Source organism: Schistocerca cancellata, chromosome 10 (genome assembly GCF_023864275.1).
Source record: "Schistocerca cancellata isolate TAMUIC-IGC-003103 chromosome 10, iqSchCanc2.1, whole genome shotgun sequence".
NCBI classification, from domain to species: domain Eukaryota; kingdom Metazoa; phylum Arthropoda; class Insecta; order Orthoptera; family Acrididae; genus Schistocerca; species Schistocerca cancellata.
In genome coordinates, this window is record NC_064635.1 from 158,454,006 (window position 1) to 158,470,990 (window position 16,985).

The 16,985-nt window shown below is 45.3% G+C and overlaps 1 protein-coding gene across 1 annotated transcript in view; it reads right to left on the reverse strand.

Moving 5' to 3' along the window:
• LOC126106563 (esterase FE4-like) overlaps positions 1 to 16,985 on the reverse strand; it is a 173,932-nt gene that overhangs the window by 122,144 nt on the left and 34,803 nt on the right. Inside the window, exons 3-4 of the mRNA XM_049912906.1 lie at positions 12,117 to 12,276; positions 3,382 to 3,567 (exon numbers count right to left, since the gene is read on the reverse strand). Coding sequence (XP_049768863.1) covers positions 3,382 to 3,567; positions 12,117 to 12,276 — 346 coding nt within the window. The remainder of the gene's footprint in view (positions 1 to 3,381; positions 3,568 to 12,116; positions 12,277 to 16,985) is intronic.

The window sequence follows — 16,985 nt, forward strand, 5'->3', positions numbered from 1 at the left end:
TTATCACTTATGTCAGCACTAGATGGTAACATGAATACTGGTACCAATCCTACACCACCTACAGTTACCAGTGTGCCGTCCTTAGGGACTGAGTAATACGCTCGTGCCTGTAAATTAAGGATAATGCTGATACATGGTGAAACAACGCCCTGTCGGGTGGTTTGCGGGTTTAAATAACCTCGGAGTATTATCATGCGGTGCATTTGATCTGCGGTCGTCGCACGGTGGCGCTGGCAGCAATCCACATACGTAGATGTGTGTTGGTGCATGTCAGAGTATGGTGCAGCGAGTAAGTGTGCAGACGTTTTCAGATGTGCTAATGGTGACTGTGTGTTGAAAATGGCTCAAAGAACACATATTGATGACGTTATGAGGGATAGAATACTAGGGCGGATGGAGGCTGGTCATACACAGCAGGTCGTAGCACGGGCCCTCCGTTTGCCACAGAGTGTGATCTCGACAATGACAACGATTCCAGCATACAAGAGACGTTTCCAAGCGCTGGAACACTTGTCTCCAGACACACAGTCTACAGACGACTGAACAGACATGGTTAATTCGCACAGAGACCTGCAAGGTGCATTCCACTGACTCCTGGTCATAGCCCGTAAAGCCTGTTGTGAAGAACACAGTACATGGTCATTGGAACAGACAGTGGTCCCAGGTTATGTTCATCGACGAGTCCAAGTATAGTCTGAACTGTGATTCTAGCCGGGTTTTCATCTGGCGTGAACCAGGAACCAGATACAAAGCCCTTAATGTCCTTGAAAGGGACCTGTATGGATGTCGTGGTTTGATGGTGTGGGGTGGAATTATGATTGGTGCACGTACACCCCTGCATGTCTTTGACAGAGGGACTGTAATAGGTCAAGTGTATCGGGATGTCATTTTGCACCAGTATGTCCGCCTTTTCAGGGGTGCAGTGAGTCCCACCTTCATCGTGGTGGGGGATAACGCACTGCCCCACCGAGCTGCCATCGTGGAGGAGTACCTTGAAACAGAAGATATCAGGCGAACTGAGTGGCCTGCCTGTTCTGTCTGGGATGCTCTTGGTCGACGTATCGCTGTACGTCTTCAAACCCCTACGATCCTTTAGGAGCTCCGACAGGCACTGGTGCAAGAATGGGAGGCTATACCCCAGCAGCTGCCCGACCACCTGATCCAGACTATGTCAACCCGTTGTGCGGCCTGTGTACGTGTGCATGGTTATCATATCTCATATTGATGTCGGGGTACATGCGCAGGAAACAGTGGCGTTTTGTAGCACATGTGTTTCGGGACGGTTTTCTCAACTTCTCACCAATACTGTGGACTTACAGATCTGTGTCGTATGTGTTCCCTATGTTCCTATGCTACTAGCGCCAGTTTTGTGTAGTGCCACTTTAAGTGGCACCACATTCTGCAATTATTCTTAATCTATGAACATGAGTGTATTTTGTCCGTTGAACTTAAGATTTCTTCTTCTGACGAAGTCCAGGAATACTGTGTTGTGTTCCCGTAAATAATCTTTCATCGAGCAGTGTTCTTTATTCAATAGAATAAAATATGATCACACCTTTTACGCAGTACACGTCCCGAAATGTGGTGACAGGTATAGTCATGTTCAGAGAAAACAGACCACCTTGAACGACTAGAGACAGGATGTTCATATTCACAGAACGTGTACATTAGTATATTCCGCAGAACTGATTAGCATTTGTCACCTCGGCTCAGCATTTGACTGTTGCCTAGTAGGCACAGGGTCCGCCATGACCACTGTTAGCTTGTTCCATGCATGTTGGCATCAACGTGTATAAGGCGCGAATGGCGTCCTTTCGTATTGCCATCCACACTGCATTCACGATGTTCCATGCGTACTGGCATCGAGAGCGTATAAGGCGCGAATGGCGTCCTTTGGTATAGTCATCCAAAGTTCATCTTCAGTAGTTGGCGTATGGTCACAATGCTGCACCTGTCACTTCACCATGTCCAACACTTTTTCGATTGGCGACATGTCTGGTGATATGGAGGGCCAGGACATCCTGTGACACCAAAGAGGCACGTGTTTCTGCAGCAACATGTGGTCGTGCATTGCCTTGCTGAAAAATGGCGTCTGGGGTGTTGTGCAGGAAGGATATGGCCACAGGTCGCAAGGTCTCATTCACGTAGGTCAACTGACAAGCACCACTTGTGATTTGTGATTATATCCAGTAGCACCCCACACCACTTCACCTGGTGCTGTATGCGTTGTGCGAATGCAGTCATTGTGATGCCGCTCCTCCTAAATGTAAATGTCGAGTGACTAGGGCCTCCCATCGGATAGACCGTTCGCTGGGTGCAAGTCTTTCGATTTGACGCCAATTCGGCGGCTTGCGCGTCGATGGGGATGAAATGATGATGATTAGGAAAACACAACACCCTGAGCGGAGAAAATATCCGACCCAGCCGGGAATCGAACCCGGGCCCTTAGGATTGACATTCTGTAGCGCTGACCACTTTTTTTTTTTTTTTAATCTCATTTTGTTCGTTTTCGTTCGTTGTATCTGCTCTGGGCGGACGTCGAAAGACACCCGTTTCAGTTCGTTGTTGTTCCATGAAGTCAGTTTTTTTATTACAGAGGGCGGCTAGCCCTCTGACCGAACACGCTGAGCTACCGTGCCGGCTATCACTCATATACCGGGGGCGGACGCCGCTCCCCCCGTCTGCGAGAAACCAAAATGCGTCCCCAGTGGCGTCGTTCCATACGCCATTGCCATATAGCGTGTTTCTGCACATTCGTCAAACGTAGTCGGAGAATTGGACGACGCGCACTTAACCCATGCAGTAATAGACGGCGACGGACTATCACCACTGTTCAATTGTTGCGCCAGAGCTGAGGAGGACGGAGATCTGTCCTGCAAAGCCATTCGGATGAGGTGTCGACATTCTCGGAGTGGCTGGGGAAGGGGATTTGGAGGTGGTGGTTTGCGTGGTGCGACCTGAACAGTCTCGTCTTGTTCTACAGCTACCCCTGTGCACACACTCGCTGCACTGCCGAAACACTTCGTACCACACGAGCAGGAGTTTGCCAGATGGATGCATCCCACTCTCACACCAATAATACACCCTCTTTCAAACTCACTGATTTGACGGTACAGTTCGTGCATACGTCTGGGAGGCATCCTCCACGTCTGCTCAGGTCATACTGATCCATTCGGTTTATAGCGACAACAAGAGTTTTAACAGTAGGTGGTGTCGCGTCGCGATATCAGTTTTGACCTTGTACCCGCCTTCCAACGTGGTTTAAATGCTAATCAATTCTGCAAAAGATACTAATGTACATGTCTGGTGAATAAGAGCGTCCTATCTCTAGTAGTTCAAGGTGTTCTGTTTTTTTTTTATGATGTGTAGTTACGTACGTACCCTTGGCCAATGGAGACAGGACGAGGGCGTGGCAGGACCACGCCCCTGCGCTGACGCCGAAGATGGTGACGTTGTTGGGGTCTCCGCCGAAGCTGGCGATGTTGTCCTTGACCCAGCGCAGCGCCATCACCTGGTCCTTGAAGCCCATGTTCCCTGGCACCACGCGGTCCCCCGTGCTCAGGAAGCCTGCAGCGCCACACACAGAAATCACCACAGCTGTTTACAACCTCGTATACCGGTACAGTTACTAACGCCACAGCCATTGTTTTAAACATGATGAAAGAATAGTGTGCACGCTATGTCATGAAAATGTAGCACGCTATGTCATGAAAATGTTTAATTTCATTTATCTTCTTATTGTATTGCAGTACTGTAATGAGGAACTGGCACATATATTCATCTAAGGTATACAACACAGCTGTATCTCGCGATCAAGGCTCACTAACAGTGTAGAGGTCTGAGGCTGCTCTGAGGAAACAGAGTCAATCACCACAAAGCACTCCCAAATTACACTGCGTCTCAATATGGCAAGCACTCTGTGTACAGTGAGCATGTACAGATAAATAGTAGCTACCTGTGTCTGATGCTCAGAATACTTCTACCCTTCTTGCCACTTTTCGGTGATTATTAGCGCTTGCAAATTTAATTAAAGGCAATTGGAAAGTATTCGGTTGGAGGATCGGAACTCCCATAGAGAAACAATAGGGAGCAGTAAAAGTTGTGATTCTGTGCCTAGTACCCACCCAATTCCTACGTTACGATCTTCTAAAACAGTGTGATGAATGGTTCATTTTAATGGGCTCTAGGATGTGGTTAGTTAATATTCATTAAATATCTAGTATTACTTGCTATTACAAAAAAATGGTTCAAATGGCTCTGAGCACTACGGGACTTAACATTTGTGGTCATTAGTCCCCTAGAACAACTTCAACCTAACTAACCTAAGGACATCACACACATCCATGCCCGAGGCAGGAGTCGAACCTGCGACCGTAGCAGTCGAGTGGTTCCGGACTGAGCGCCTAGAACCGCTAGACCACCACGGCCGGCACTTGTGATTACAATAAGCGTCTTTTAGAAAAAAACTGCAACCCCCAAAAAGCCTCATTCGCCGTAGTCACTGCGATTTTCACTCTGGCTAGCGACATACTGAATGTGGAATTACTAGTGTTACCTTCTTGGAGATGTGGTCTGTCTACGCAACTAAATAAAACGTTGTTTGTTTTTTGTTGTCGCATGTTTAGCTTCATTTTCTTTACAAGGCACTCTCAGAGGCCTGTAATACATGTCTGATGTGTGTATATCTTGTTGTTGTGGAGTTCAGTCAGTAGACAGGTTTCATGCAGCTCTACATACTATAATGTCCTGTGCTGGCCTCTTCATCCTTATATAACTACTGCGACTTACATCCTTCTGAATGTGCTTACTGTATTCATCTCTTGGTCCTCTTCTACAGTCCTCCGTCCCCCCCGCCCCACCCCCCACCCTCCGCCAGACTACCTTCCAATACTATATTGGTGATCCCTTGATGTCTAAGAATGTGTCCTATCAACCATCAACCAATCCATTCTTCTAGTCAGGTTGTGCCACAAATTTCTTTCCCCCCAAATTATATTCAATACCTCCTCATTAGTTACGTGATCTATTCACCTAATTTTCAGCATTCTTCTGTAGCACCACATTTCAAAAGCTTCTATTCTCTTCTTGTCTAAACTGTTTATCGTCCATGTTCCATTTCTATACATAATTACATTCCATACAAATACTTCGTGAGAAGACTACCTAACACTTAAATTAATAACTAATGTCAACAAATTTCTTCTATTCCGAAACGCTTTTCTTGGCATTGTAAATCTACGTTTTATATCCTCTCCATATCGGCCATCATGTTATTTTGCTGGCTAAATGACAAAACTCATCCACTTCTTTAAGTGTCTCGTCTCCTAATATAATTCCCTCAGGATCACCTCATTTAATTCGACTACAATCCATTTTCCTTGTTTCACTTTTGTTGAAGTTCGTTTTACATCCTCATTTCAAGAGGCTCTACCTATTGTTCAACTGCTCTTCCACGTCCTTCCTATCCCTGACAGAATTACACCGTCGTGAATCCTCATAGTTTTGACGTTTTGTTCTCATAATTTAATTCCTAATCCAAATTTTTCTTTTGCCTCCTTTACTGCTTGTTCAATGTTCAGATTCAAATAACTTACGGGTTTGCTGCCAGGTGACGTCGAACACCGCCGATATTTCGACAGGAGCACACCCTGCCATTCTCAAGGCACAAATGCAAGGAAGAAAAAGTGTGCAAGCAAATTTAATACCTCGGTTCATAGAGGAGAGGAGAGACAAGGAAGACACCACACACAGAACAAGTGTCAACATAACCAAAGATAACCAACATCAGAAATATCGATGGTTACTATTAATTAATTAACAGGTGAGGTAGCGTTAATTCTGTCCCTCTGTTTTTTTGATGAGAGACAGAGCCGGATTCCAAGAAGCATTTAAACAAAATCCACCATCTCTGTTAATAAGGTTGCTTGATAGTCTGATTTCAACAGCTTCTCTATTGCTCTGCAATAGCGGATTTGCTCGGCTGTTGCAAGCGTGTGTGACGCTTATGTTCAATACACCGGTCTTCCACAGCCCTGATTGTCTGACCAATATATTGCCTCGACACCGGTCATCCTATGGAATACAACAACACGGAGATTCTGGCTTGCACGTCAAATTATTGGGATAGTATTATTAAGGAAGCTGTTGAAATCAGACTATTAAATTTGCTTGCACACTTTTTTTCCTTGCATTTGTGCCTTCAGAATGGCAGGGTGTGCTCCTGTCAAAATATCGGCGGTGTTCGTAAGTTATTTGAACATTCGATTCGCCGGGAAAAGTTAAGGTCTCACAATGTTCAGATTGAATAACATCGGTGGTAGACTACAACAGTGTGTCACGTCCCTTTCAACCACTGCTTCCTTTTCGCACCTGTCCACTTTTATAAGTGTCGTCTGGTCTTTTTACAAGTTGTAAATAGCCGTTTGCACCCTGCAGTTTACTCCCGGATTTCAAAGAGTTGTCAGTAGTGCCACTCTTTACCTCCGATGTAGACAGCCCGGGTAGGACGCGTTGCTGTTGCCGGTGCCAACTAATCGCTATCTGTAACGAGACCCACGCGGAAAGCCGCGCATGCACAGTGTCGCAAACTTTAAGCAACCAGATACCTTGATTGAAACGTTGGGGGCTGGCTGCCACATTTTAAATTACCAGACTGCAATAATCAGAAATAATATACAAAAACATTCTGACTTGTTGTTGTAGATGTGGTCTTCGGTCCAGAGACTGGTTTGATGCAGCTCTTCAAGCTACTCTATACTGTGCAAGCTTCTTCATCTCCAAGTACCTACTGCAACCCACATCCTTTTGAATCTGCTTAGTGTATGCTTTCTCTTGGCATCCCTCTACGATTCTTACCATTCACGGTGCCCTTCAGTACTAAATTAGTGATCCCTTGACGGCTTATAATGTGTCCTACCAACCAATCCCTTCTCCTAGTCGAGTTGTGCCACAAATTACTCTTCTCTCCAATTCTATTCAATATCTCCTCAATAGTTATGTGATCTACCCATCTAATCTTCAGCATTCTTCTGTAGCACCACATTTCGAAAGCTTCTATTCTCTTCTTGTCTAAACTATTTATCGTCCACGTTTCACTTCCATCCAGGGCTACACTGCATACAAATACTTTCAGAAAAGATTTCCAGACCCTTAAATCTGCACTCGATGTTAACAAATTTTTCTTCTTCAGAAACGCTTTCCTTGCCATTACCAGTCTACATTTTATATCCTGTCTACTTCAATCATGATCAGTTATTTTGGTCCCCAAATAGCGAACGAAACTCATCTACTACTTTCTCATTTCCTAATATAAGTCCCAGCGCATCACCTGATTTAATTCGACAGCAATCAATTATCTTCGTTTTGCTTTTGTTGATGTTCATCTTATATCCTCCTTTCAAGACAGTGTCCATTCAGTTCAACTGCTCTTCCAGGCCCTTTGCCGTCTCTGACAGAATTACAATGTCATCCGCAAACTTCAAAGTTTTTATTTCTTTTCCATGAATCTTAATTCCTACTCCTTTACTGCATGTTCAATATACAGATTGAATAACATCGGGAATGAGCTACAATCCTGTCTCCACTCTCTTCCCAACCACTGCTTCTCTTTCACGCCCCTCGACTCGCACGACTGCCATCTGGTTTCTGTACAAATTGTAAATAGCCTTTCGCTCCCTGCCACCTTAATTGAAAGAGAGTATGCCAGTCAACATTGTCAAAAGCTTTTTCTAAGTCTACAGGTGCTAGAAATGTAGGTTTGCCTTTCCTTAATCTATCTTCTAAGATAAGTCGTAGGGTCAGTACTGCCTCACGTGATCCATTTTTCTACGGAATCCTTCCACGAGGTCGGCTTCTAATAGTTTTTCTATTCGTCTGTAAAGAATTCGTAGAAAATTGTCTACTCCCTGGGCCTTGTTTCGATTTAGGTCTTTCAGTGCTCTGTCAAACTCTTCACGCAAATCACATCTCCCATTTCATCTTCATCTACGTCCTCTTCTATTTCCATAATATTGTCCTCAAGTACACCGCCCTTGATAGAACCTCTATATGCCTTCCACCTTTCTGCTTTCCCTTCCTTGCTTAGAACTGGTTTTCCATCTGAGCTCTTGGTATTCATACTGATGGTTCTCTTTTCTGACCACTTTCGAAGTCCGCGAGTTCTGCGGAGCGACCCATTCTGCTCTCTCACGATGCCTAACGACTACTGAGGTTCGCTGATGTGGAGTACGTGGCAGTAGGTGGCAGCACAATGCTCCATATCAGGCGCCTGGTTGATACACGCAAGCTTATTCTTCATCGGAGACGAAGGCTGGAAATTGCACACCAGTACCACAACTGAATGTCCACTGAGTTGTGACAGGAGGGCTCTTTATGCATCATCAGACAGATGTCCGTTGGCGATGTACGACGTCGTCGGAAGCTTCCATGTCGGGAGAGGGAGAATTATGATGTCGGGAATATTTTCGTGGAATTGTCTGGGTGATCTGGTCATTCTGGAAGCACAGTGGATCAACACAGATATGCATCATTCCTTGGGGACCATATCCACCCCTGCACGCAGTTTGTTTCCCTCTGCACGATGGCATCCACCAACATGACAATACCATGTGTCGCAGAGCTTGTAAAGTACGTGTGTGGTTCAAAGACCACCAAGATGACTTTACTGTACTCTCCTGACGGCCAGATTCCCCAAATTTAAATCCAATCGAGAATCTGTGGGACCGTATCGATCGAGCTGTTCGCGTCCTAGACCCTCGACAGAAAAACCTAACGCATGTGGTCACGATACTGGAGTCGTCATGGCTCTTCATCCCTGAGAGTACCTTCCAGATCCTCATCCTCTCTTGATACACGTTGTGCAGCTACATTATGTGATCAAAAGTATCCGGACACCTGGCTGAAAACGACTTACAAGTTCCTGGCGCCCTCCGTCGGTAATGCTGGAATTCAAGATGGTGCTGGCCCACCCTTAACCTTGATGACAGCTTCCACTCTCGCAGGCATACGTTCAATCAGGTGCTGGAAGGTTTCTTGGGGAATGGCAGCCCATTCTTCACGGAGTGCTGCACTGAGGAGAGGTATCCATGTCGGTACGACGTCGGCGTTCTAAAACATCCCAAAGGTGTTCTAAAGGATTCAGTTCAGGACTCCGTGCAGGCCAGTCCATTACAGGGATGTTATTGTCGTGTGACCACTCCAACACAGGCATTATGAACAGGTGCTCGATCGCGTTGAAAAATGAAATCGCCATCCCCGAATTGCTCTTCAATAGTGGGAAGCAAGAAGGTTCTTAAAACATTAATGTAGGTCTGTCCTGTGATAGTGCCACGCAAAACAACAAGGCGTGCATGCCCTCTGCATGAAAAACACGAGCACACCATAACACCACTGCAGTATTGGCACTACACACGCTGGCAGATGACGTTCACCAGGCATTCACCATACTCAGACTCTGCTATCGCATCGTCACATTATGTACCGTGATTCGTCACTCCACACAACATTTTTCCACTGTTCAATGGTGCAATGTTTACGCTCCTTACACCAAGCGAGGCGTCGTTTGGCATTTACCGGCGTGATGTGTGGCTTATGAGCAGCCGCTCTACCATGAAACCCGTTTTCTCACCTCCTGCCTGACTGTCATAGTACTTGCAGTGGATCCTGATGCATTTTGGAATTAATGTGTGATGGTCTGGGTAGATTATTATACATTACGACCCTCTTCAACAGTCGGCGGTCTGTGTCAGTCAACAGACGAGGTCAAGCTGTAAGCTTTTGTGCTGTGCGTGTCCCTACACGTTTCCACATCACTGTCACATTGCAAACAATGGACCTAGGGATGTTTAGGAGTGTGGAACTCTCGCGTACAGACGTAAGACACAAGTGACAACCAATCACCTGACCACGTTCGAAGCCTGTGAGTTCCGCGGAGCGCCCCATTCTGCTGTCTCACTATGTCTAATATCTACTTAGGTCGCTGATGTGGAGTACCTGGCAGTAGGTGCACCTAATATGAAAAAGTATGTTTTTTGGGGTGTCCGGATGTTTGTGATCACATAGTGTATTTGCTTTTGAGATGTTGTTGCATTAATATGACGGGACAGTGTATTACCATACTATGCCAATATGACTGACAATTCGATGAAATAAATGGTCTCTGACTAGAGTACGAAGTGAGAAAATCAGCGCATATGCAGGAGAGACGGCCGTTTCTGGCTGACAAAGTGCTTATCTCCTCGGGCGACAGCAGCCTAAGGCGGCCACCTGTCTGGAACAGAGGGCGGACTCTCCCAGCGGCTTGGAACGACGTGCGTATCTGCGCAGCTGCCACGTTTTCTTGACTGTAACCGGAAGAAAAGCCGGCCGAGATGGCCGACCGGTTCTAGGCGCTACAGTCTGGAATCGCGCGACCGCTACGGTCGCAGGTTCGAATCCTGCCTCGGGCAGTTAGTTAGGTTTAAGTAGTTCTATGTTCTAGGGGACTGATAACCTTAGAAGTTAAGTCCCATAGTGCTCAGAGCCATTTGAACTACACTCCTGGAAACGGAAAAAAGAACACATTGACACCGGTGTGTCAGACCCACCATACTTGCTCCGGACACTGCGAGAGGGCTGTACAAGCAATGATCACACGCACGGCACATCGGACACACCAGGAACCGCGGTGTTGGCCGTCGAATAGCGATAGCTGCGCAGCATGTGTGCACCGCCGCCGTCAGTGACAGCCAGTTTGCCGTGGCATACGGAGCTCCATCGCAGTCTTTAACACTGGTAGCATGCCGCGACAGCGTGGACGTGAACCGTATGTGCAGTTGACGGACTTTGAGCGAGGGCGTATAGTGGGCATGCGGGAGGCCGGGTGGACGTACCGCCGAATTGCTCAACACGTGGGGCGTGAGGTCTCCATAGTACATCGATGTTGTCGCCAGTGGTCGGCGGAAGGTGCACGTGCCCGTCGACCTGGGACCGGACCGCAGCGACGCACGGATGCACGCCAAGACCGTAGGATCCTACGCAGTGCCGTAGGGGACCGCACCGCCACTTCCCAGCAAATTAGGGACACTGTTGCACCTGGGGTATCGGCGAGGACCATTCGCAACCGTCTCCATGAAGCTGGGCTACGGTCCCGCACACCGTTAGGCCGTCTTCCGCTCACGCCCCAACATCGTGCAGCCCGCCTCCAGTGGTGTCGCGACAGGCGTGAATGGAGGGACGAATGGAGACGTGTCGTCTTCAGCGATGAGAGTCGCTTCTGCCTTGGTGCCAATGATGGTCGTATGCGTGTTTGGCGCCGTGCAGGTGAGCGCCACAATCAGGACTGCATACGACCGAGGCACACAGGGCCAACACCCGGCATCATGGTGTGGGGAGCGATCTCCTACACTGGCCGTACACCACTGGTGATCGTCGAGCGGACACTGAATAGTGCACGGTACATCCAAACCGTCATCGAACCCATCGTTCTACCATTCCTAGACCGGCAAGGGAACTTGCTGTTCCAACAGGACAATGCACGTCCGCATGTATCCCGTGCCACCCAACGGGCTCTAGAAGGTGTAAGTCAACTACCCTGGCCAGCAAGATCTCCGGATCTGTCCCCCATTGAGCATGTTTGGGACTGGATGAAGCGTCGTCTCACGCGGTCTGCACGTCCAGCACGAACGCTGGTCCAACTGAGGCGCCAGGTGGAAATGGCATGGCAAGCCGTTCCACAGGACTACATCCAGCATCTCTACGATCGTCTCCATGGGAGAATAGCAGCCTGCATTGCTGCGAAAGGTGGATATACACTGTACTAGTGCCGACATTGTGCATGCTCTGTTGCCTGTGTCTATGTGCCTGTGGTTCTGTCAGTGTGATCATGTGATGTATCTGACCCCAGGAATGTGTCAATAAAGTTTCCCCTTCCTGGGACAATGAATTCACGGTGTTCTTATTTCAATTTCCAGGTGTGTATTTCAACCGGAAGAAAACTATCTGGAATAAAAGAGTCCCATCCTCCACAGTCTTCACAGTGATTAGCGGATGTACCTGTGAACGCATATTCTAAATTCGTAGAACTGTCCCGAATACCCATTAGCGCGAATGAGCTGGCTGACAGTTTTTCATGTACTCACCCAGCACTCCGAGGCGGTAGTTGAAGGAAACGTAGACGACGCCCCACTCTATGAGGAAGTCAGGACGGGCGAAGGACTCGTTGCCCGACAGCAGGGCGAGTCCTCCTCCGTGGATCATGAACATCACCGGCAGCAGACTGCCAGAACCCTCTGACGGCAGCTGGGGGACAAAGCATCTCTCAGTAAAAGTCACATTGCACGTTAGTAAAGCAATACAGTCTATTATAGACTCTTCTAAATGATTCCTGTCGAATATTGCCAAAGTGGAAGTACGTCTGAAGAGAGACTCTGCGTTTTTAACATACTGTTCAAGCAAGTGTGAGCTTTGTGCTGTGACCAGGAAGAACCTGTTTAATAACACACTTACAAGTACAGAATTTCACCCATCCGATGTACCTCAACCTCCTGAGCACAGCAAAATGTTTCCAGAATGGCAACACACCACCTTCCTTCCAGTACTTTCAGCTTCTGAACAGTTCCCTCCAATTCAGCCTGGTGCAATCTCCCGTACTTCAAAATCTATCGCTTCAATCCACCAGTTTTCCACACATCCATCTACGACCGTCCCATCCATATTAGACACGCTAAAATATATTTGAATAACACCCTGTTCCAAACTATATGGGCACTTCCATCTATTAAATACGGGGTATTACAAAAAGGTACGGCCAAACTTTTAGGAAACATTCCTCACACACAAATAAAGAAAAGATGTTATGTGGACATGTGTCCGGAAACGATAATTTCCATGTTAGAGCTCATTTTAATTTCGTCAGTATGTACTGTACTTCCTCGATTCACCGCCAGTTGGCCCAATTGACGAGAATCCGCACGCAATTGTGCAATCACGTTATCAACACAGATTTTCTGTGAATGTTTGGGCAGGCATTGTTGGTGATGTCTTGATTGTGCCCCATGTTCTTCCACCTACGCTCAATGGAGCACGTTATCGTGATTTCATACGGGATACTCTACCTGTGCTGCTAGAACATGTGCCTTTACAAGTACGACACAACATGTTGTTCATGCACGATGGAGCTCCTGCACGTTTCAGTCGGAATGTTCGTACGCTTCTCAACAACAGATTCGGTGACCGATGGATTGGTAGAGGCGGACCAATTCCATGGCCTCCTCGCTCTCCTGACCTCAACCCTCTTGACTTTCATTTATGGGGGCATTCGAAAGCTCTTGTCTACGCAACCCCGGTACCAACTGTAGAGACTCTTCGTGCTCGTATTGTGGACGGCTCTGATACAATACGCCATTCTCCAAGGCTGCATCAGCGCATCAGGGATTCCATGCGCCGGAGGGTGGATGCATGTATCCTCGCTAACGGAGGACATTTTGAACACTTCCTGTAACAAATTGTTTGAAGTCACGCTGGTACGTTCTGTTGCTGTGTGTTTCCATGTAATGATTAATGTGATTTGAAGAGAAGTAATAAAATGAGCTCTAACATGGAAAGTAAGCGTTTCCGGACACATGTCCACATAACATATTTTCTTTCTTTGTGTGTGAGGAATGTTTCCTGAAAGTTTGGCCGTACCTTTTTGTAACACCCTGTATACGAAACAAGCCGACAATGCGCGAGGCAGCCTCGCGGCCTGGGGCGTCTTGTCGCGGTCCGGGCGGCTCACCCCGTCGGAGGTTCGAGTCCTCCCTCGGCCATGGGTGTGTGTGTTGTCCTTAGCGTAACTTAGTTTAAGTTAGATTAAGTTGTGCGTAAGATCAGGGACCGATGACCTCAGCAGTTTGGTCCCGTTAAGATCTTACCACAGATTTTCCAACCCGACAATAGACTAATAAAATAAAATCGTGATGTGGGTTTAGCGTGTTTGGAAAGTAATCAAAGCGTACTGACTCCCCATTTCGGATCCAGCCACTGCTTAAATTTGGAACAAATATTATCTGCAAAAGTGGCCGAACGCTTCTGGGGTAATGGGAAATTCTCCTTTTGCCAACGGCCTTGTCATAGACGCCGCTAAACGAATCTATTTCTTTGTGACATCTTTTCAGTAGTAGGTGACGAAACAGCTCTTTCAAATAGAGCTTTCGATAGTATTCTCTTTCAGATATTCTTTTTTCGATATTTGCAGCTCATACTGTAACACGAAGTTTTCGGAATTATTTCGATATTTGGCGACTATCAATTGAAATTTATCATATTATATTTTTTCTATTCTATTATAGTTTGGAAATCTGTGTCCCTATATTCCCCACCCGTTGTACAAAAATTATATTTACGATTATGAAAATATACATTTTTTACAAAACATATTTGTGTTTCGAATAATATTTTCTACATAAAGGTTATCTCAGTCTGATTGCATTGAAATCAAATGAAGCTCTTTGGACTGCCGAAATGCAACAGTACTGCTACGGTGCCACGAGAAAAAGACTGAATAACCGATGAAAGGCAAACACTGTACGAAAAAGAGCGTGGAATGTGAAAAGTCTGATCGTGGTAAGGAAGCTAGAATATTTGAAAAGATAAATGAAAATCTCAAACTAGATATAGTGGGGGGCCAGTGAAGTGGAAAGAGGATGAGAATTTTTGGTTTGACAAATATACATACGGTGATAACAATAGCAGCAGAAAATGGTGTGATGGGAGTAAGACTCGTCATGAACAGGGAACAGTGAACAGTGTAGTAAAAGGGCTGCTCACATCAGAATCGACAGAACCAGCGCCAACGACCGTAATTCAAGTACATATGCTGCTTTTCAAGCAGAACAAAAAGTGGAGAAAGCATGTGAGGACATTGATAGGGTGGTAAGAGTAAGACAGGAGAATGACTAAATGAGTTCTGCAAAAAATTTCAGCTAGTAATAGCGAGTACACTGTTCAAAAATCACAAGAGGAGGAGGTGTTATTTGAAAAAGCGTCCAGACACCAAACAATACACAAAATGACACACAGATTGCGAAACCAGGTGGTAGATAGTAAGGCGCACTCAAGAGCAGATATATATATATATATATATATATATATATATATATATATATATATATATATATATATATATATATATATATATTCAGATCACAATATGGTGAATTTTAAGAGTAAATGGCAATCGCTGAAGTTGGAGACACAAATGTAGGTTCAAAGAAGGAAACAGCGTAGAAACCGTGGATAACAAATTAATATTTCAATCGATCTACGAAATAAGGAATCTTAAATCTGTTAGGTGTAAGACATTGATACACCAATATGAGTCACTTAGGAATGAAATAAGTAGAGAGTGCTAGAAACCTAAAGGGAAAAGGTTCACGAAAAATGTTAAGAAATTGAAAAAGAAATGGTCCCCGGAAGGATGGACACAGTATATAGAAAAGTTAAAATAACCTTCGATGAATTAATAGCAAGAGGAATTACACTCCTTAATGTAGAACTGATGCATGGAGAGAGTACGTTGAAGGCTTCTGCGAGGAGAAGAAGCTTCCTGATAATGTGACAAGAATATGAAATAGGAGTAGGTGTAGAGAACATAGGGGATCCTTTTTTGGAGTTTAACAAAGCTTTGGAAGACTTGTGATCAAATTAGGCGTATAGCATAGATAGTATACCTTCCAAACTACTAAAATCGTTACGAGAAATGGCAACCAAACGACTATTCAAGATGGTTTGTAGGTGCTATAAGACTGGAGATACTTTCTGAAAAATATCATAACCCAATTCCGAAGACAGGAAGCGCAGATATGTGCTAGAACTATCGTACAATCTGCTTTACATTACTATTGCTAACTAGAATTATATACAGAAGAAGAAAAGAAAGAGGAGCAGATGACGATCAGTTTGGTTATAGGAAAGATAAAGGCATCAGAGAGAAACTTCTGACGTTGCATTTGATATAATGGAAGCAGGACTTAAAAATAACTAAGATACGTTCATTGAATTCGTGGAGCAGAACAAGCGTTCGTCAATGAAGATAGTGAGGGAAGTTCTTAAGTCTTAGAAAAATCGGTATAGACTATAGGCAAGATATGTAATATAAGGTACAGAAAGCAAGACGCAAAGGTAAGAATCGTAGAGCAAGAGCGAACTACTCGGATTAAAAAGGGTGTAAGACAGAGCTGAAGTCTTTCGCTATTAGTGTTCAATCTATACGTCGAAAAGCCATGACGGATAAAAAGTTGCAAAGATATCAGTAATAAGTCTCCCTGATTATACTGGTATCCCGAGTCAAAGTGAAGAAGAATTACAGGACAAGTTGTATGCAATGAAAAGTCTTACAATTACAACATGTGGATTGGAGGTAAGCCGAAAAACGACTAAAATAACGAGGAGTAGCAACTTCGCTAGTGCCGGTCATAGGCTCAGGGCCCAATCCCGCACGTGATAGCGAAGGAGCAGTGGGGGGAGTAACAATCTCGTAAAAAAATATCCCTCCATCTGGGTCCGGATGGAGCACCCAGTGAAGTGCCATTGCTAAGGCTATAGGTGAAATCTGGCCACAGATCTCAAACGTGGAATAAGAATTCGAATTCCTAGTGATGGAAAGAACCAAATAACCTTGTGGTTAAAACATGAATAAAATGTAAAATTTCGGACTAACAGTTCTATCTAATCCTGGAATATAATTCCAAACTTTCAATTTGACAGTTGTAGTGCGGAAAGTGTACTACCCCAGGTGATAATTCGAAAGAAAAATCCACCACTTACAAAATAAAATTTTTAAAAATTCTTCTTAGAGACTTTAAAAGTAAATTATTTACTTAAATCTGGTAAACAAACAGAACTGGTGGTATTTTTAGAGAAAAACAAAATTTGTATTCTAGAAACTTAAGAAATTAGATTGTCGGAAGAAAATGTAACAGATACTCGTAACTACAGCATCTTCAAAGGAAAACCTGCAATCAGAGCTC